The sequence below is a fragment of the Rhinopithecus roxellana genome, chromosome 17 (genome assembly GCF_007565055.1).
Source record: "Rhinopithecus roxellana isolate Shanxi Qingling chromosome 17, ASM756505v1, whole genome shotgun sequence".
In the NCBI taxonomy this organism is placed as follows: domain Eukaryota; kingdom Metazoa; phylum Chordata; class Mammalia; order Primates; family Cercopithecidae; genus Rhinopithecus; species Rhinopithecus roxellana.
The window spans coordinates 68,091,911-68,113,354 of NC_044565.1; the positions used below are offsets into that span (position 1 = coordinate 68,091,911).

Genomic DNA, 21,444 nt, shown 5'->3' on the forward strand with positions numbered 1-21,444 from the left:
AGTGAGCAGTTCGAAACCAGTCTGGCCAACATGGTGAAACCTGTCCCTACTAAAAATACAAAAATTAGCCAGGTGTGGTAGCACAAGCCTGTAATCCCAGCTACTTGGGAGGCTGAGGCAGGAAAATCGCTTGAACCCAGGAGGTGGAGGTTGCAGTGAGCTGAGATTGTGCCACTGCACTCCAGCCTGGGGGACAGAGCGAGACTCTGTCTCAAAAAAAAAAAAAAAAAAAAAAAAAGGTTCCACTGACAACACAAATGAATTGAAATATGTAATTTGATTAAAAATGAGAGATTCCCATGTCATTTAACAGTGATTTCACAGTGAGTTTTGAGTTTATACAGGGTTTACTAGTGAGGCCAGGACCATAACATGAAAGATAATTCGACTGACCATGAAGGTGTTCCCATCAGCTGTTCAGTCACTCTACAGGGGACTGGGTGGGAGCTTTCCCACAACTTCTGGAAACTCCTTGGTTTGCCTAGAGCAGTAAATCCAGGGTTCTCAGTTGCTGACTTCCATTCCTGCTGCCAGGATTGGCTGCTTGGTGATGGGGAGGCTGGTGCAAACACCTGCAAAGCAGGTGGTCAGGGTAAATTTGTCTTATTATAAGACTTATTATAAAGTAACAATCAGCCAGACACAGAGGCTCACTGTAATCCCAATACTTTGGAAGGCCGAGCTGGGTGGATCACCTGAGGCCAGGAGTTCAAGACCAACCTGGCCAACATAGTGAAACCCCATCTCTACTAAAAACAATTTTTTAAAAAAGTGAGCCAGGTGTGGTGGTACATGACTGTAATCCCAGCCACTCGAGAGGCTGAGGCAGGAGAATCGCTTGAACCCGGAAGGCGAAGGCTGCAGTGAGCTGAGATCCTGCCACTGCACTCCAGCCTAGGTGACAAAGCCAGTGAGACCCTGTCAAAAAAAAAAAAGTACCAATTATGCTATGGTTTTGGGCTGGGAACAACTCTATTTCCCCAGGAACGAAGGGATCTTGCTCCTTTTCCTGTTCTGATTCAAATGGAATGCCAGTGTGCAACTCCTAGGATTTGCTGCCATCTTCAAGATGTCAGGTCTTAAATCTGGACAAGGAAGCTACACCACGCTTTTGGAACCATGCATATAATCCAGGATTGCTCAGATTGGCAGAGGAGTGCTTTTGGTGTTCCCAAGGTCACCTAGATTTTCTCCTGTGTTATTCTCTAGGAATGCTATTAATTTACATTTTACATTTAGGTCTATGATCCATTTTGAAATAATTTTTGTGAAGGATGTAAGATCTGTGTCTAGATTAGTTTTTTTGTTATATGTACGTCCAATCGTTCTGGCACAATTTGTTGAAAAAAAAAATACTGTGCTTTTTCCATTGAATTGCCTCTCCTCCTTTGTCACAGATCAGTTGACTGTATGTGTGTGGATCTATTTCTGAGCTCTCTATTCTATTCCATTGAGGTATTTGTCTTATTGCACAGATTGGAATTTCAGGGGAATTGTTGGACAATCTGTCTCAGGCGACAAAGGCAGAGCTGTTGGATCCCCCGCTAATTATTGACTTGGCTCACAGAAAAGACGTCGGATTATTTGTACAGTTTTACTCCATCATCTGCTGTCACTTAAGCCCAGATGACACCAAGTCCATCTGAAGTGTTCATTCAGGCAAGTGTGGTTCAGAAATGGTGTGAAAGACCACTGACACAAAACCTCTCTTCTGGGAAACAGTTTGAATAATTTTTTTTTTTTTTTTTTTGAGACAGAGTCTCACTCTGTCGCGCAGGCTGGAGTGCAGTGGCACGACTCACTGCAACTTCTGCTTCCCGGGTTCAAGCGATTCTCCTGGAGGTGTGCACAGCAGCAGTAGGGGGTCCCCAGCTAAATCGCCAGAAGTAGCAGTTGCTAGAGAAGCATTCTGCCCGCTTCACTATGGCGGCGCTTCCTCCAGACTCCTGGCAGCCACCCAGTGTTTACTTGGAGACCAGCATGGGAATAATTGTACTGGAGCTGTATTGGAGGCAGGCTCCAAAGACCTGTAAGAACTGCTGAGATGGCTCGTTGAGGTTACTAAACGCTGGAATTACAGGCGTGAGCCACCGCGCCCGGCCACAGAAGAGAGGGTTTTGTTTGTATTTGGTGGGGTTCTCTCGGGGGGGTACCGAGGCTGAGGACTGGTGGATCGAGGCCGGTGGATCACTTGAGGTCAGGAGTTCGAGCGGAGCCTGGCCAACACTGTGAAACCCTGTCTCTAGTAAAAATACAAAAATTAGCCAGGCAAAAAATTAGCCGGGCATGATGGTGCTTGTCTGTAATCCCAGCTACATCTGTAATCCCAGCTACTCAGGAAGCTGAGGCGGGAGAATTGCTTGACCTGGAAGTCAGAGGTTGCAGTGAGCCGAGATCGTGCCACTACACTTCCCGTGAGGGAGCAGCCTAGGGACTAAGGCCCGCTGGCCCCGCGAAGTCAGCCAGGCCCGCATCATCCCCCCAGTTACCTGCAGAGGGCGCCGCACACACAGAGAGGCCGACGCCGAGGCCATCTAAGCTTCTGGGAAGGGGGTCCCAAAGGGAGCCCGCCGAGCTGGATGGAGTTCAGAGGGCTTGGAAGGAAGAGGTGAGGACAGCTGAAAAGGAAACGCAAATTAAAAGAAGGGAATGAAGGCTGGGCACGGTGGCTCACGCCTGTAATCCCAGCACTTTGGGAGGCCAAGGCGGGCGGATCGCTTGAGGTCAAGAATTCGAGACCATCCTGGCCAACGTGGTGAAGCCCCGTCTCTACTAAAAATACAAAAAAATTAGCCAGGCGTGGTGGCGGGTGCCTGTCATCCCAGCTACTCCGGAGGCTGAGGTGGGAGGATCGCTTGAGTCCGGGAGGTGAAGGTTGCAGTGAGCCGAGATCGCGCCACTGCACTTCAGGCTGGGCGACAGAGCGAGACCTAGTCTCAAAAAATGATAAGGAAAAGAGAGAAGGGATGGTGGGGGCGGGGAGGGGGACGGTTCTTGAAACGATCCGAGAGGGGACCGCATCACCTGTGACGCCCCCGAACCTCCTCATCTACAGAATGGACGCAGTCCACAGCGCGTGCTGCGGAAGCGCTGGAGCGCCGGTTCACGGGACACGGAACCATTGGCTAAGGGGGCGCTGGGAACGTGGAAGGTGCTCTATGCTGGGGCACTGCAGGGTGCTATTGCGCAGTAGGGTTGGAGTCAAATCTGGGTTGAAGTCCTGGCTGCCACCTGACCTCTGCGCCTCAGTTTGCTCATCAGTAAAATGGGGTTAAGGAGGCTGCCTCGCCCAGCTCCATGGAGCCGGTGGTGATGAAGGTCCTGGAGAAGCTGAATTCAGAACCCGAGCTTTGGGCGGCGGAGCCGGATCGGGCGCGGTGGGCGCGGCCTCCAGGAGGCCGGCACCAGGGGGAGCGGCGGGGCCCGGACATACCCAGCCAGGAGGAGGAGGCCGAACCTGCGCCGACTCCGCAGATGCCGCTTGGGTCTTCGTTGTCCCTCCGGGCGCCCGCCCTGGGGTCCTCCATCACCCGCCGTCACCTGAGCGCGGGGAAGCTTGCGGGAGGGGAGGCGGGGCTTGGCGGCGGCGCGGGAGGGGGCCCGGGGAGCTGGGGTGGGGGCGGGCGAACGGAGCGCGGGTCTCGGGACCCGGGGTCCCAGAAGGGGGCGCGGGGACTGGGTTCCGAGGAGAGGGGGCTGGGGCGGGGCCGGGCGGACAGGGCTGGGGCGGAGGTCCGGGTGAGGGTCCGGCCGCCAGTCAGGGTCCGCGCGGCCAGAGCAGGGGGCGGGGGTCCGGGAGGAGGGGGCGGGGCCCGGGGGCGGGGCCGGGGTCGGCGCCCCGCGGGGAGGCCGGCCACGTGACGCCCGCTGCCCGGCGGGGCTGCCAGGCGGCTAGCGCCGCGGCGGCCCCGGGAGGTGGCGGCGGGCGCGAGAGCCTGGGCCGCGCGGGACTGACCGTCGGGGCCCCGGGACGGCGGCCCCGGGGCGTCCATGCCATGGAGAAGCTTGCGGCCGGGCTGGCCGGCCTGCGCTGGAGCATGGGCGCCTTCCCGCTTGACCTCATCGTCAGCCGCTGCCGCCTGCCCACGCTCGCCTGCCTTGGGCCAGGTACCGGGGTCCGCGGGGAAATGGTGGGCTCTCCAGGCAGGGGCCAGCGGGATCGTGAGGAGGGTGCGGCGCCCGCGCCCTCCTGGCTCCCCGGTGTGGGCCCCGAGCGCTTCCTGGCGCGCCTCCCGGGAGACGCGGGGCCCACCGGCCAGGTCCGCCTCCTGGGCCCCGCGGACAAGCACAGGCACAGACACCGGGGACAGGGCCGGGACAGTTTTCCCGCCCAGCTGGAGTCCGGAAAGGGGCCGAGCCCCTGCTCCCGCCCCGTCGGTGCCCCCCTTTCCCCCGCTGCCCCTGGGACCCCGTCCCGGCCGCGCCCCCTCAGTCCCTTTGTCCCCGGCCTCTCACCTCTGTCTTCCCTCATCTCTGGGACCCGGACTCTGTCTTCCCCCTACCGCCACCCCCAGCCCTGCTCCGCCCCTCTGGGGACCCTTCTTGCACTTCCTTTCGCTTCCTCAGGAGCCGTTTCGGTCCTGGGGCGGGCAGGCCACCTTCGGGAGAGGCCCGCGGGAGCCGGGTCTGCCGCCCGGCGTGACCCCCAAACCCCCGGCCCTCCCCTGAATCTTGTCCCACTTCTTAATAGGATCTGGGGCCCCCAACCGTTCGGCTGATGGAACCACTCATGGGGGCCCAAGAAGGTACCCCCGGGGGCTGCGTGGAGCGAGGGGACCGTTTCGGGGGAGGGGGGTGCTGCTTGGTTGGGGGATGGGCGGTAGCCGGGGCTGGCAGCCAGGCCGGGGGTTTTGTGTGTGAGAAGAATAGGGGTTTGGCCCGCGTTGGCATACTCGCTTCCCTGAATGCTAATGGGGCCCGCGGCCGCAGGCTCCTCTCCTCCCCTCCCCTCGGGGGCCCGGCAGCCCCTCCTCCGCGGCGGCCAGGAGTGGGCACAGTGGGCGTCAGCTGTCCCGGGAGCAGGCTCATGGGGGAGCATCGGCGCCCTGGCCGCCAGGCAGGCCAGCGTCTGTTTCTCTGGCACGGGGTAGAGTGGTCAGAGTGTGGTACCGTGTCCGCCTGTGAATGGGGGATGCTGCCTTGGGGTCTTCTGGCCACTTCCCACATATCCTTTTTGGCATCTCCCCTTTCTGGGCAGCTTTTCTGAGCTCCGCGGTCTGGGTACGGCCTCCTTTGGTCTCCCCTGCCACCTCGTGCCAACCCTGGCTTGTCTCCTACTGTGCACCTCATTATAATGGCCAGCCAGTTTATTGTCTTTCCACCTGGCTGTGGGCTCCTTGACACCGGGCATCCTTGCCCAATAAAGATTATGGATTGAATGAATGAATGAATGAATGGGTGAGTGAATGAACAACTGGTGTGATGGCCCAGCTGTCTGTTGCGTGTGACAGTGTGTGGCTATGGCTGGGTCACCATCAGGGTGTGAATGTCTGGTCAGAATTATATGGCTTGAAGGGTAGGTCCCTGTGTACCTGTGCATTTGGGAGGGGCCCCTTGGCCAGAGACTGAGTTATGTGGTTTGGGTGACAAGCATCTGTCACTGTGGGCTATTGTGGTTCAGCTGTTGGTGGTCATGAGCCATGGTTACTGGTGGGTGTCCATGTGGCTGTGGAAGACTGGGCTGAGACCCAGGACAGCTCTCAGAGGAGGGATCAGAGTTGTTCTTGTGCCCCTGGAGGTGAGGAGGTGCAGAAGAAGGCTCAGACAACACCCCCAACACACACATAGTGGGGGCCAGGCCCTTCCTGAGTGTCTTGAACTGCCCCCCACCCTGCCACACACACACATCCACCCACCCCACATGTACACACTTTATGGATCCCCCAGCCATCAGAGTAAACCATTTCCCATTTGATTCGCAGAAATTTTGTAAGTTGTACCTGAAGGAGCAAGGAAGGAGGTGTTCCCCACCCCAACCCTCCCCACCAGCTGCAGCCAGGACATGGCCCCTTCTGCCTCCTGGAAGCTGGGCGGCCCCTCCTGCTCCCCTGGAAACCGTTGCTGGGGTTGGAGCCTCCAGGCCCAGACCCCTCCCAACTCTCAACACCTCTGCCCCAGGGCAGCGTTCCCCAGGCCCCAGGACTGGGCCTCCCACTCCTGCCTTCTAAACCTGCTCTCTCAACCCCTCCAACCCTCAGCCATCACCCCTGTAATTGGGAGGATGAGGGGCGTGGGGAGGGGGTGTCAAGGAGCTGCTTCTCTGAGATAGGGTTGGCGGTTTCTGGGGACTTCCCCACTCTCCTTTGAGGTCCCCTGAACAAGGCAGTGGGTGGAAAGGAAAGGCTGCCCTTGGGAGAGCCAGTAATCAGCTGCTCTAAGCCCTGTCACTCTCCTGACCTGAGCAACCCGTGGCTCTGGGGGAGCTCTCATAGCTGGGACCTTATAAGGGGCAGTCCCATCTGGGCCCTCTCCACTGCCCCAACAGGGCCCTTCTTGCAGGGCCTAGGCCCTGACTGGGAGGCTGAGGCCCAGCTCCAGCATCTCCTGCTCAATAAAGTCTCCCTTCGCCACTCCACCCCCAGCTGGAACCTGCTGCTCCCCAGACATGCTCCAGTCAGTGCCTCAAACTTGCCTAGTCTCTGGTACATCTCTGCCCACCTCCCCAGGGGCCTAAGGGCTCCTGGAGGGCAGGGGCTGTCTGGGCTTATCCATGGGGAACTCCCAGCCCCAGCTCAGAGCCGGAGACAGCAGGCATTCCAGCCACTGATGAACGAGGGGCCCTGTCAGGAGTCACAGCCCTGAGAGGCTCACAGCCAGCCCCACAGCCCCAGGCCCCAGCTGGCAGCCCGCCTGTCCCTTGAGCTTTGCTGACCTGGGCAGGGATTGTGGGGAGCTGTCCCTCAGGGGGGTGGTCTTGGTGAGGAGGTCACCCTGTCTGTTCTTTCTGCCCCTCCTAATGTCCTGTCTTCCTTCCCCTCCTCCTCTGTCCTCCTCTCCCCTCCCAGGGGAGTACGCTGAGGGCGTCAGTGAGCGAGACATCCTGCTCATCCACTCCTGCCGCCAGTGGACAACGGTGACAGCTCATACCCTGGAGGAGGGCCACTATGTCATCGGGCCCAAGATTGACATCCCCCTGCAGTACCCAGGTGTGCCCAGCCAGGAAAAGATGTCATAAAGCCTGCGGGGGGTGTAGGCAGGAGGGGCTGGGGTCAGGGGTAGGGGGAATGCTGTGACTAGCGAGGCGGTGATTACGGTTAGGGTTGGAGTCAGGGCCCGGCAGTTTTCATTCTGTTCTGTGGAGCTCTGGGTTTCTGGCGAAGTGGCTCACAGGTTTTTTGATTCACATTTTATTTTAAAGTAGATTTGAAACTAATGATTAAAAAATACCCACACTCTTAAATTACTACGAATCAGAGCTTAACCCTAATCAGAGGCCTTCAGGGTATACCTTCAGCTGCCACACTTACCCTTTTTTGTGCAGACCCTTCAAGAGAACATGTCCTGCCAGGACCTTTTCAGTACTGTGCAACCAAACGCTGCAGAAACCAGCGAATGCCCAAGCTGATTACATGGCTGCGCCTCTCCGCACTGATTCTGTTTTTCCCAATTTTTGCATTAAAGCTATTGTTTCCATTGGTTGACTTTATAAGTTAATGTTAAAAATTTTAGACTTTTAAAGATTATGCTAATGGACTACCTTTATTAGTTTTATAAGTGATGTTGACATATAATAAGAGTTTGTTTGAAGAAATGATTCTGTTACCAAAAAAGGAAGTACAGCCCCTTCATTTTATAGATGATGAAATGGAGGGCTTGGGGGAGGAGGTGACTTGCCCCTTGTCACACAGCTAGGAAAAGAAGAGCATGGCCACATCCAGGTATCTCAACTGAGGGTTGGTGTCTGCTACACCACACCAGGAGCATGTGGTTGCTGTCCCCTGTGTGGGAGGGATGGGATTTTGGTGATCCCATCCCAGAGATGTCCCCGTGTGAGCCCCGGATCCCACAGCTGCCATGTGTTAAGCATGTGCTGCATTCCATATGCTGGGCCGAACATTTTTGCCATTTCATCCTCATGGCAACCTGATGAGAAAGTCTTATCAACTCCATTTAACTCACCAGGAAACTGAGGCTCCGGGAGTTTCAGTGGCTTGCCCAGTGCCATGTTTTTTGTTTTTTGTTTTTGTTTTTAGAGATGGTCTCAAACTCCTGGTCTCAATGAAGCCTCCTGCCTCAGCCTCCCAGAGTGCTGGGATTATAGGTGTGAGTCACTGCGCCAGACCCAGTTCTGTGTGCGTGTGTGTTTTCTGTTGCTCAGGCTGGAGTGCAGAGGCGCCATCTTGGCTCACTGCCTCTGAGGTTCAAGCGATTCCCCTGCATCAGCCTACCAAGTAGCTGGGATTACAGGTGCCTGTCACCACGCTCGGCTAATTTTTGTATTTTTAGTAGAGACAGGGTTTCACCATGTTGGCCAGGCTCGTCTCAAACTCCTGACCTCAAGTGATCCAGCCGCCTTGGCCTCCCAAAGTGCTGGGATTACAGGTGTGAGCCACCAAACCCAGCCTAGTTCTGTGTTTTTAATTGCTGTGCCCAGCTGCTCCTGACAACCCTCTCACCAAGGCTGGGAAGCCTTTGAGTTGGGAAGGCCCCATTGCTTCCTCACAGGTAGCCCTGCCCCCTCTGACCCTGGGTGTCCCTGAGCCAGGAGGACAGGACTGAGCCCTTTACAGAGGCTTCTGTCTTTTATAACCTGTGAAGTTGGTACCTGTGTACTCCATCACCTAACCCTTTAAAAGATACGGAAACTCACTCAGATGTCTTTCTGACCTGGGGTTCTGTCTTGGGCTTGGAGCCCCCTGGGGGCCTGCTCAAGCTAGAAGTTTCCCAGCTTGGTTGGGGGAGGTCTCAGGTCTTCTTGGGATGAAAAAAGCAAAGGTTGCCTGAGCAGTGGCTGGTATATGTAATCCTAGTGCTTTAGGAGGCTGAGACAGGAGGATCCTTTGAGGCCAGGAGTTCCAGGCCAGCGTGGGCAACATAGCGAGAACCGTTCTCTGCAAACAAAACCAAAAACAAGCAAACAAACAAAGAAAACCCCAACAACAAATAAATTAGCTGGCATGGTGGCGCAGGCCTGTAGTCTGGCTACAGGGGAGGCTGAAGCCAGGTGGGGGGGATCCCTTTAGTCCAGGAGGTTGAGGCTGCAGTGAGTTATGATGGTACCCCGACATTCCAGCATCTAAAATAAATAAATAAAAATTAAAAAGAGAAAGAAAGATTGGGAAAATCCCTCACTGAAAAAAACGTGACTTTAGGGAATTCATTTTGGTTGTGTCATTAAAACTCTGGGAACCCGAGGCACAGTCTCCCAGGGAACCGTGGGTGCGGGGGCTCCTAGCTCTTCCTCCCATCTCTCTGGCGCCCCTGCATGCCTGTGTCCGGTGGTGGTCTTGGGGGGCGCGGCCCCCGCCCCAGCCCCATCTTTTTGCGGGGCTGCTACTGTCCGCCCGCACGGGGGAGGGGAACGGAGGCGGAGGCCGGCGGGTTAACGAGGAGGCGCTGAGTGCACGGCTGGGCTCCACGCTGATTTCTCCTAATGAATTAATAATGGCGCTGGGCTGGCGGGGGCGGCCGGCTGCGGACCGGCAAGAGAGCCGCGGGGAAGGCCAGGGAGGGAGGAGGACGGCGCCCCGCGCGGGGTGGGGCTCGGGGCACTGCCGGTGACTCGGTCTCCAGGCTGCGGCGCTCTGCTCTGGGAGTCAGAGAGACCTGGCCAGGCTCCGTACTGTCCCCCCTCCCAGCCCCCGCCCCCGGCCCCGGCCCAGCGGGAGGGGCCAGGCGTCTTCCCTGAGCATGGGGCCACTTCCCCAGTGTTGGCCTTGTTTCCTGCTCAGCATTTGGCAGATGCGCCTCTGGCCAGCGGGATGTTTCCATTTTACAGATGGAAATCCGAAGCCCAGAGAGATTAAATAATTTGCCTAAGGTCACACAGCTGGCTAGTGGCAGGGTGGGATTCAGCCAGATATGTCGCACTCCAAAGCCTGAGCTTTTACCCATGTTCTTTACTGAGTGTGTGCTGTGGGGAAGGCATGGAGAAGGGTGGTCAGCAAGCCCCTGCCACAGCCCAGGTGCTTGGGGCCGGAAGGGAGGAGTGAGGCAGCCATGTGTTCTGACGGCAAGGACAAGGAGGAGAGGCAGGTCAGGATGGGGCAGGTCCCTAGAGCCGTGGGGGACATCAGGTCCCATATAGGGGGAGGCAGGAGAGGAAGCCGCCCCTGGGCTGGCGGGGAGGAAAAGGCTTCCAGGGTACAGAGCATCACTCCCTGGAGGGCTCCCTTCCTTCCTCCCGCAGTAATGACCGGCGCTGGGCTTCAGGCTGCCGCTGAGGGGATGGTGCTGGATGCCATGGTTACATCGATCTTCCCTGCCACATCCTCCCCCAGCTCCAGCCCTGACTTGGCTCCAAGTCTCCCCACAGGGGGCAGTGGGCATTGCTCCCTGCCTGGCTACTTGTGGTTGGGGCAGGGGCAGGGGTGGGGGGTTGTGTGTGGACTTGGGGGAGGAGGCGGGGTTGAGGGGAGTGGGGCTACTCAGTGCCTGCAGTTCCTGCTTCCCAAGTCCTAGATCCCTGCTTCTTGCCTGCCCTCGTCCACGTTTTTCTGCTGTTGCCTTCTAGGGCTGTGGCACTTCAGAGGCCTTTTCCCAGGTGGGTCCCAGGGCAGGGAGGGCAGGCCTGGGGGCTCCCCCACCAGCATTCTCCTGTCCATTTCCCCTTGTTCTGGGCTGTCATTTCTCTCCCTGCTCAGTGATGATGCTTCAGGCCCTGCCCTCTGCTCCTCTTACCCTGCACCATGGGTGTCTTCATCTGGGTCTCTGGCTGGGTTTGGGGGTCCCCAGGAACCCCCGGCACTGCATACACAATTGTGCATGTGTTCATGCTAGGATCACAGTGTGGGCATTTTTCTGGGATGAACATCCCCGAAGTGTCAAGCCCCCTGCTCTTCCTCTTCCCTGAGCCATCTCACTTGCCTCACAGCTGAGGCTGCCACCTGTGGGCTGGTGACCTTCAGTCTGTTTCACTGGCCAGATGTCCCCAAGTTCTGCACACACACTGGTGGCACCCACCCTAGGAGCACCACCTGAAGGCCCCTTCCTTGGCCTCTCCAGGATCTGCCTTGGTCCCACAACATGTTCCTTCTGGGTTCCCAGTTTTGGCTAACAGCTCTGCCATCTCCTTTTCTTTTCTTTTTTTTTTTTTTTTGAGACAGAGTCTTGCTCTGTTGTCCAGACTGGAGTGCAGTGGTGTGATCTTGGCTCACTGCAACCTCCGCCTTCCAAGTTCAAGCGATTCTCCTGCCTCAGCCTCCCAAGTAGCTGGGACTACAGGTGTGTGCCACCACACCCAGATAGGTTTTTGTATTTTTAGTAGAGATGAGGTTTCACCATGTTGGCCAGGCTGGTCTTGAACTGCTGACCTCAAGTGATCTGCCTACTTTGGCCTCCCAAAGTGCTGGGTTACAAGCGTGAGCCACCGTGCCTGGCCTGCCATCTCCATTTCTGACCAGGCTGGTGGCCTGAGTACATCATCCTGAGTCCCTTCCTTCCCCAACTCCCCCTTATTCAGTCACCCAAGCCTGCTGGGTCTCCCTTCCCAGTGTCTCTTGGTCTGTTTCTGCTATTCCCTAGCTCTTCTCCAGAACCCCTTACTGGTTCATTTACCTGACTGGTCTCCTGGTTATTTTAATAGAGCTGAACCTGGATCACGGTATTTCTTTGCTCGAAACACTCCAGTGGGTCTCATGTTGTACAGAATAAAGTCTTACCGCTTTAAGCAAGGCATTCAGAGCCTCTCAAATCCCAGTTGCTGTCTGCATCCCCTCCTGTCCTCCCTCTCCCTAAGTCCTTCCCTGCAGGCACGCACCATCTGGGGCAGGTGGTCTGATTTTGTGTCTCTGTGTCTTTGTTTACACTGTTTCTTCCACAGGGAATGCCCATTCAGTGAATTCCCTTTCATTCTTTTTTTTTTTTTTTTTTTTTTGAGACGGAGTCTTGCTCTGCCACCCAGGCTGGAGTGCAGTGGCCGGATCTCAGCTCACTGCAAGCTCTGCCTCCCGGGTTTACGCCATTCTCCTGCCTCAGCCTCCCGAGTAGCTAGGACTACAGGCGCCCGCCTCGTCGCCCGGCTAGTTTTTTGTATTTTTAAGTAGAGACAGGGTTTCACCGTATTAGCCAGGATGGTCTCGATCTCCTGACCTCGTGATCCGCCCGTCTCGGCCTCCCAAAGTGCTGGGATTACAGGCTTGAGCCACCGCGCCCGGCTTCCCTTTCATTCTTAAGGTGCAGCTCAGTGATCCTCTCAGATTCCGCCAGGCAGGTTTCTCCTACCCAGTCATCTTCTAACTCTTTTGTCACAAGTCTGTTGTAGCACTTATCACATCCCACCATCATTGAGTACTCATCGTCTCACCCACTATATCTGGATTTCTTTAAGGGCAGACTGTATTTTACACAGATTTGTACCGTGTGTGTGGCCTACCATAGTGTCTGACACATAGCGAGTGCTCCATCAAAATCTGTGCAATGATTAAATGAATGAACTGTGACAGAAGCAACTACCAAGGGGGCTTCAGAAGCTAAAGAAGGCCCAGTACGGTGGCTCACACGTGTAATCCCAGCACTTTGGGAGACCATAGCTGGGGGATCGCTTGAGCCCAGGAATTTGAGACCAGCCTGGGCAACATCATGAGACCTCATCTAAAAAGTTAGCCAGGCATGGTGGCACATGCCTGTGGTCCCAGCTACTTGAGAGGCTGAGGCAGGAGGATCCCTTGAGCCCAGGAGGTCGAAGCTGCAGTGAGTTGTGATCATACCACTGTACTCCACCCTGGGTGACAAAGCAAGACCCTGTTTCAAAAAACAAAAACACCCAGAGGCTAAAGAGTCACCTTGTCTTCTCTCGACTTGTTCCCTCACCTATTCACGGCTCTCTTCCTACTGTATAAAGCCTGAGAAAAGGCCATCCATCAGATGCCAGGGCGGCTCAGAGCTTGTCTTTTTGCTCCTGTGGGTATGCATATAAAAGGTGAGGTGAGATAGCTTACACAGGGATGTCTGCTTCACAGACTGGCAATCACTTCTGGAAAGTCTGTGTCTCCAAGGGGCATGTGCTGAGCTTGGCAAAGCACACAGCCCCAGACTGCAGGTTGGGAAGGCCTCCTCTCAGGGAGGTAGGTGGCTTTGCTGGGTTCAGGTCAGAGCCTCTGGGAGAGTAGGATTGGATATCAGAGCAGGGCAGGGTGTGGGAACAGAGCTGGGGTCAGAGTGGCTCTCCCAGAGCCTTCAAGGGCTGGGCCAGGCCCTCGTTGGCCCAGTGCCACTTCCATGCGGATGAGCAGCCCAGGGCGAAGCACAGGATGCCAGATCCAGGTAGGGCCCACAATCATCTGTCCCCACCCCCTCAGATGAGGACCCAGAGGCCCAGAGAGGGAAAGGAACTTGTCACGGCAAATCAGAGGTCAGGCTGGGACCGAGCAAGGAGCCAGCATCCTGGTACCACACTGATAGTTGATCAGAGGCCAGCTCTGTGTCCACATGTTTGGGGCTATTTGCAATTGGGTTCTCTGGGCAGGCAGCCGCTAGCCTCACTGCATACCCACAGGCTCTCTATGGGGTGAGGGCTGGGCTGTAGATGCTAGGGATCTGTGCTCACCTTGCTGAAGCTGAGCCAGATGACCAGCCCCCTTCAGCCCATGCCAGTGGAAACCTGCCCTTTGGCCTTCCTTAGTTCCTGAGGGACTGGCTGAGATTATGGTAGCAGGGGACCACGAAGGCTCTTGGGATGCAGGCAGGCCCACTCCAGCAACTTTTGTCACCCACTATGCAGGGAAGTTCAAGCTCCTGGAACAGGCCCGGGATGTGCGGGAACCAGTGAGGTACTTCAGCAGCGTGGAGGAGGTGGCCAGTGTCTTCCCTGACCGCATCTTCGTGATGGAAGCCATCACCTTCAGCGTCAAGGTCAGTCACTCCATCACCAGGTGTGGTGTCCCCACACTACTCCTTGCCTTAGGGGCAACCCTGACCCTGGTTGGAAGGTTGCCCTGAGGATCCAAGAAGGAGAGTGGCTCCTGGGGACCCCTTAGGGGCCTTTGGCACAATTGAGCCATGTCAGAAGAGTGGGGAATAGGACCCACTGGGCTGAAGGACTTCCTGCGAAAGGTAGTGAAGAAGGAAGGGGTGTCTGGAAGGGTCATGTTCTGACTTGGAGACTTTTCAGGGCAACCTGTCCCTAGCTGCCCCAGCACCCACTTGTAGAGGCGGTGGTTGTGGTAATCAGGCAGTGTAAATAGACCCCTGCTGTGGGGTGGGAGCAGTGGCTCATGCCTGTAATCCCAACACTTTGGGAGGCTAAGGAGGGAGGATCGATTGAGGTCAGAAGTTTGAGACCATCCTGGGCAAGATGGAGAGACCCTGTCTCTACAAAAAAAATGTTAAAAAATTAACTGGGCATGGTGGTGCACATCTATAGTCCTAGCTACTTGGGAGGCTGAGGCAGGAGGACTGTTGCCAGGAGTTTGAGGCTGCACTGAGCTGTGAATGTGCCACTGCCCTCCAACCTGGGCGACAGAGCAAGACCCTGTCTCTAAAAAAAAAAAAAAAAAAAAAAAAACAACTAAAAACAGTCCCTGCTGTGTACAGATAGTGCTGTTTTGTTTACAAACCCTTTTCTTATCCATCAATTCATTTCTCTTCACATAGCCTTGTTGGATGGGCAGGGCATTATGATCGCGCAAATGGTAAAGACAATGATGATAAAAGTCGCCATTTACTGTATACTTTAAAATATGTTGCTGATCCAAGTAGTGGGGAAGAAAAGAAAATGTTACTGCACCTACAGTCTTTTTAATCCTACAGCAGTTCTTCGAAGTAAGAGTTATCAGATATGGTCGCTAAGGCGTGGAGGGGCAACTCATTTAAGGTGGCACAGCTGCTAGTCGTCTCTCCAGGATGAACGTGGATCTCTTGGCCTACAGCCCAATGCTTTCCATCTGGTCCGAGCCCCGGGAGGGCGGAAGAGGAAGGCTGTCTTCCCTTTCCAGTCTCTGGGAGCTGGCCGCGTGGCTTTCCCTGGGACCTGGCTAAGGCCCTGCCCTGTCTCTGGGATCTCCAGGTGGTGTCGGGCGAGTTCAGCGAGGACAGCGAGGTGTACAACTTCACGCTGCATGCGGGCGACGAGCTCACTCTTATGGGCCAGGCGGAGATCCTGTGCGCCAAGACCACCAAGGAGCGCTCGCGCTTCACCACCCTCCTGCGAAAGCTGGGCCGGGCCGGTGCGCTGACTGGGGTGGGAGGTGGCGGCCCGGCGAGCGCGGGGGCCGCGGGAGGCAGCGGCGGCGGGGGCGCCAGGCCGGTCAAAGGCAAGATGCCCTGCCTCATCTGCATGAACCACCGCACCAACGAGAGCCTGAGCCTGCCCTTCCAGTGCCAGGGCCGCTTCAGCACTCGCAGCCCGCTGGAGTTGCAGATGCAGGAGGGCGAGCACACGGTGCGCGCCATCATCGAGCGCGTGCGGCTACCGGTGAACGTGCTGGTGCCCAGCCGGCCGCCGCGCAACCCCTACGACCTGCACCCGGTGCGGGAGGGTCACTGCTACAAGCTGGTTAGCATCATCTCCAAGACGGTGGTGCTGGGGCTGGCGCTGCGCCGCGAGGGCCCTGCGCCGCTGCACTTCCTGCTGCTAACTGACACGCCGCGCTTCGCGCTGCCGCAGGGCCTGCTGGCCGGGGACCCGCGCGTCGAGCGCCTGGTGCGCGACAGCGCCTCCTACTGCCGCGAGCGCTTCGACCCCGACGAGTACTCCACGGCCGTGCGCGAGGCGCCTGCCGAGCTCGCCGAAGACTGCGCCAGCCCGCGCCGCGCGCGCCTTTGCCTGCCCGCGCCGCGCGTCCCCGGGCTCGCCCGCGCCCCCGGCCCACTAGCGCCCGCTCCCGCCGGCGAGGGCGACCAGGAGTACGTGAGCCCCGACTGGGCAGCCGCGCCCGAGCCCGCCGCTCCGCCCGCAGAGATCCCCTACGAGGAGCTGTGGGCGCACCAGGGGCCGGAGGGCCTCGCCCGACCGCCCCCAGGACCCGACCTCATCTCCTTCGGGACCGCGGGACCGCCGCGTCGGGAGCCGGAGGCGCCGCCGCCTCCGGTCCCTCCCAAATCTGAGGCGGTGAGTGAGCGCGCTGGGGGCCGAGTCCCGGGTCCAGCCAGGGCCCAAAGCCCGTTCTCCTGAGCCCCGGCCCCGGCCCCGTAGTATGTGGCAGACGAGGTGGCGGGGTGGGGAAGGGGAGAAGGAAAGGGCAGAGCCATGCCAGGCAAGAGCATTTGTAGTAAGGGGCACTGGGGCGAACGGTGGCGGGGGAGCTGTGGGACAGAGATGCGTATAGGTCCCCAGCCTCAGAGGATTTGAGAGAAGCCCCGAAACACTGTTACCCAGAAGGTTCCACAGAACAGGGGTCCTTTAAGTTGTTCCGTGAAAAGAAGTTTCCTTGGCGAAGTAAGCTTAGAGATGTGAGTGATTGCCAGCCCTGTTTCCCTCCTCCTCATGTCGGAGTCACAGAGCATTGGTACATTAAAAGCTCTGAGAAGGCCTGCACTAAGGAATCCTGTTGATCAGAACATTTTCTCCCTGCCCGTAACACCCGTCAGCATCCAATGGAGTCCTCTTTGGGGTACGCGACCTGTAGGGAGGGATGCAGGTGGCAGACGCTTCCTTCCCTCGGTCCCCTCGGCCTTCCTTTGTCCTCTGCTTTCTCTTTTTTTTCCTTGAGGAGGGAGCACGTCTGCTTAACCTGTTTTGATCTACCTCTGTATTCTTTTTCTTAACATTCATAATGGGTTTCCGAGGAACAGGAAGGAGGCTGTGCGTGCGTTGGGACAGGGTGTGGGTGCGTGAGATAGGCTGGGAAGGCTAGGAAGGGTTGGGTGGCTGGCTGACTGATGAGCAGTTGGGGTGCAAGGCAGCCTATTGGCAAAGTGGGACAAGTGTCAGGCCCAGACAGCCCCTTTGCCCAGCTGCTTGGGAAGGGGAAGATAAGGAGTGCCAGCTGTTTGGAGTCGAGGTGGAGTCACCGCCCTCTGCTTGTAGGTGAAGGAGGAGTGCCGCCTGCTCAACGCCCCTCCAGTGCCTCCCCGGGGTGGCAATGGCAGCGGCCGGCTCTCGGGCAGCCCCCCGGTTCCCCCTCGCTTCCCCAAGCTGCAGCCGGTACATTCCCCCAGCTCCAGCCTCTCCTACTACTCCTCTGGCCTCCAGGATGGGTGAGTCCCTGCCTTCCTTTGGTCCTCAGTTCTAAGGTAGATCGAGGCAGGGAAGGGTGAGGAGGGGGGACTATGGTGCTGAGGAAGAGAAACTCTTCAGGCCTGGGAAGTTCCGAGGGTGCAGGTCCGTGTGCAGTGGCTGAGGGAGGGGCACGGGTGTCTGGGTGTCTTGGGACCTGGGGCCCAGTGGCCTGTTTTGCCCACTTCAGCTCCTTTCTCTCTTAAATGTTGAGGAACAGATGGGAACATTGCCCTGGTCCCCTCAAGGTGGGGACTTTGCTGCAGGATAGAGGGACGAGAGCTCCTTGCTGTTTTGAAATATTTATTAGGTTCAGGCTGGGCATGGTGGCTCATGCCTGTAATATCAGCACTTTGGGAGGCCGAGCTGGGTGAATCACTTGAGGTCAGGAGTTCAAGACCAGCCTGGCTAACATGGTGAAACTCCATGTCTTCTAAAATACAAAAATTAGCCGGGCGTCACGGCACGTGCCTATAATCCCAGCTACTCCGGAGGCTGAAGCAGGAGAATCGATTGAACCTGGGAGGCGGAGGTTGCAGTGTGCCAAGACTGCACCACTGCACTCCAGCCTGGGCGACAGAGCGAGACTCCATCTTAAAAGAAAAAAAAAAGAAGAAATTTTTATTAAGTTCAGTTTCGTTTGGTTTTTCCCCTATGTTTTCTGACCTGGGCTGGGGGATGCTGGAAGGAAGAACAAGGCCATTCCGGGGAGGTCTCGGACTGGGGCTGGGGTGCAGGCCTGTGTTGCTGAGGGCACGGTGGTGCTTGGCTGCATTGCATGTGTGACCCTGTCATGTTCCCTCTTGCTCAGCCTCACCTGTCCTATGTGTGTGTGTCTGTCTCTGTCCACAGGGTGGGTTCCCGCAGTGGCAGTGGCTCCCCATCACCGGACACGTACTCCCTCTATTGCTACCCATGCACCTGGGGAGACTGCAAGGTGGGCGAATCCTCTAGCCGCCCAGCCCCTGGACCCCTACCCTCAACCACACAGCCCAGCCAGGCCTCCCGGGCGCTCACAGAGCCTCTGAGCGGTCGAGCCGCCTCCCTTCTGGGGGCTGACACCCCTGTTAAGACCTACCACAGCTGCCCTCCTCTATTCAAGCCTTCACACCCCCAGAAGCGCTTTGCTCCATTTGGAGCTCTCAACCCTTTTTCCGGGCCTGCCTACCCCTCAGGCCCTTCAGCGGCCTCCTCTTCTGGCCCCACAACCACCTCGGGTCCTGTGGCTACCTCTGGCCCTGCGTATTCCCCAGGCCCGGCCTCGCCAGGCCAGGCCTATTCAGCTGCTCCCCCCTCCTCCTGCGCCCCCTCCTCCTCCTCCTCTTCTGAATGGCAGGAACCAGCCCTGGAGCCCTTCGATCCCTTTGAGCTGGGGCAGGGCAGTTCTCCAGAGCCTGAGCTGCTGCGTTCTCAGGAGCCCAGAGCAGTGGGGACACCTGGGCCTGGACCCCGCCTTTCCCCACTTGGCCCCCCCAAGGCCTTTGAGCCTGAAGGTTTGGTGCTGCGCCAGGTCCCCACCCCACTGTCACCAGCTGCTCTGCAGGGACCTGAGGCAGGAGGAGGACGACTTTTTCTAACCCAAGGGCGCCTGGAAGGGCCTCCTGCCAGTCCCCGGGATGGAGCCACAGGCTTTGGAGTCCGGGATGCCTCCTCCTGGCAGCCCCCTGCTGACCTGTCTGCGCTCTCCCTGGAGGAGGTCTCTCGCAGTCTGCGTTTTATCGGGCTCTCAGAGGATGTCGTGAGCTTCTTTGCCCGAGAACGCATCGATGGTAGCATCTTCGTGCAGCTCAGTGAGGACATCCTGGCAGATGACTTCCACCTCACCAAGCTGCAGGTCAAGAAGATCATGCAGTTCATCAAAGGCTGGAGGCCCAAGATCTGAACTGCCCAGCTGGAGCTGCACAGCTGGAATGCTGGCATGGGGGCCCTAGGGACAGCACTTGGGAGGAGCAGGTGCTGCCTGCAGGGAGGATCGATGTCGAGACAGACTGCTCGGCAGCCACTGGGTGGATCCAGGGGAGATGCAAGTGGAAATGTGATCCTCTGGGCTCAGACCGCTGCACGGGACAACTTGCCTCTGAGTGTGCAGAATACATGGGAAAGGGGCTGGGGGCACCACTGTGTACCTGGGCCCAGTAAGGCATTTGCTGTGATTCCTACAATGGGGTCAAAAGCTGGCCTTCAGGGTGACCTAACACCTCCTCATGCCCTGCTATACACCTTCACAAATGACTTCCACTGCTCAAACCTGTAGGCTCTGTTTAGAGACAAGATGGCCGGTAATTTAAGCACAAATTTCCCAAGTGCCCACTCTCCTTTGTGCTCTGTGGGCTTTTGGCCTAAAGCTGCCCCAGAGTGAGGGTGTAGATGTCTGTGTCTCTGGGATGCCTCTCCTTTCCCCCTCTGCTCCACTGCGGTTGACGGGGGGGTTGCCTGGCCCTGCACACAGGTGAGTCGTGTACAAGCCTAAGCCATGGCACCTGAGAAGCTCCACCTGTGGGTCCTGGTTCATGGGTGACGACTTTGGAAGAGCACAGCTCTGCTACTGACCCGATCCACTTACCTAGTTAGGAAGCCAGACACTGCCCAGATGGCTCTAGCACCCTGGCTTCCCCTCTGACTTTACTGCAACTAGTTATCCATCCGTCAGGTGGGGTTCAGTCTCAGAATACTGTCTCCGTGGAAGAGCAGGTCGATTTAGGTCAGCTTCTCCTCGATTCTAGAAACAAGTGGTAGTCAGCCACCCTCAATTCTGCCAATCTCTTGCTCCCATCATTTGGCTCTGACAATGATTTTTGGTGTTTTTCCCTGGTTTCCTGTCACTGGCACAGGAGGGTACACTTGGGAGAGCGTGGTCCTGGAGCTCAGTCCTGCACTTGTTCACGTGCTTCAGAGCAGGTCTTTGTGCCCTTGAATCTCAAACATGGGGATCTGCTTGGTACCCAGAGCTCTGGTCATTGTGTCCAACCACACACCCCACCCTACCCCTGTGCCCTCCATCTCACCCAGAACCACAGGGTGCCCACTAGTGTCAGGGTCCAAGGTGCCAGCCTTCTCTTCTGCCTTACCTAGTCTACCTATTTATTTCCTCTACTTTTTATCTTAAGAGTAGCCAAGCCGTGCTGGTGCCCATACTCCAAGCAGGCTGCCTCAGCTCAGAGAAGTGGTCAGAGAGTAGAGCACAAAACCTGTGATGTGGGGACATTTGGTTTTCTTGCAGATCATTTAAAGAATCCTCAAGGACTAGTGAAATAAATGCTAGACTGCTGAAGCCTAGTACAAGTGGCATTCTGGGTGCCAGCTGCTTTCTTCTTTTGAAAACAAGGCGATGGGGACCCATGGGCACAGTGTAAATGCCTTCAGGCAGGAGAGGACTGATGGAGGAATGATGTGTGCGTGTGGCCATTCCCATGTCTGCGGAGGTGGCTGGTGGCAGCCTTCATTCCCTTCTGCAAGGCCCTTGCCAGCCCCTCCCTACCCTACAAGAATCCCTCCAGCTCCCACTAGTTTCAGCATAATTCACAACTACCTGGTGTTACTGAAGGGAAAGACCCAGGCTCAAAGCTGAATGCCACCAGCCAGGGCCCAAGCTTAGCTTCTTGCATTGGCAGAATGCCAGCCTCAGGCTCTCAGACCAAATTTGGAAGCCTGTTAATGGCTTTGGTGCAAGGGATCAGCTCCCTACTCTGGTCATCTGAAAACCCCAAGTCAGAGGTGACTTGGTTTTAGGGTCTGGCTTCTTAGTGATCAAGCAGAGCCAGAGCTGATCTCTCTGCCTGCCAGTTCCGGCTACAGAGCTGGGACCAGGGACATATTTGAAGTAACAACTAGAGCAGAGGCAGGAGTAACTGGTAATATCTGACAGTTTAGAATGCAGAATGTGATGGGACTGGAATTACGATTCCACACACACTCAGTGTGGATCCTTCTGCCAGACCCAGTCAGCCCCAGCGCTGTTTACCCAGACTGGGCACTGCTTCTGCCGGAACATGAGTGTAGGAACTTTCCACCCCAGGGGGCGGGGTGGGGAGGGGCTGAAGCTATGGGGGAGTGCAGGTGCTGTGGGGGTCAGCGCTCCTCATGCCGCTCCCATACTGCCCGATTGCCGCGCAGGCATTTCTGGGGCTGGC

At 57.1% G+C, this 21,444-nt stretch overlaps 1 protein-coding gene across 1 annotated transcript; it reads left to right on the forward strand.

Annotated features, from left to right (window-relative positions):
• Nucleotides 1–3,868: 3,868 nt before the first annotated feature.
• GAREM2 (GRB2 associated regulator of MAPK1 subtype 2) lies at nucleotides 3,869–20,602 on the forward strand. The gene is made up of 6 exons (XM_010383021.2): nucleotides 3,869–4,107; nucleotides 7,005–7,145; nucleotides 13,880–14,010; nucleotides 15,164–16,207; nucleotides 17,126–17,295; nucleotides 18,167–20,602. The coding sequence occupies exons 1-6, from the start codon at nucleotides 3,996–3,998 to the stop codon at nucleotides 19,194–19,196; spliced, it is 2,628 nt and encodes an 875-aa protein (XP_010381323.2). The 5' UTR covers nucleotides 3,869–3,995; the 3' UTR covers nucleotides 19,197–20,602.
• Nucleotides 20,603–21,444: the final 842 nt, after the last annotated feature.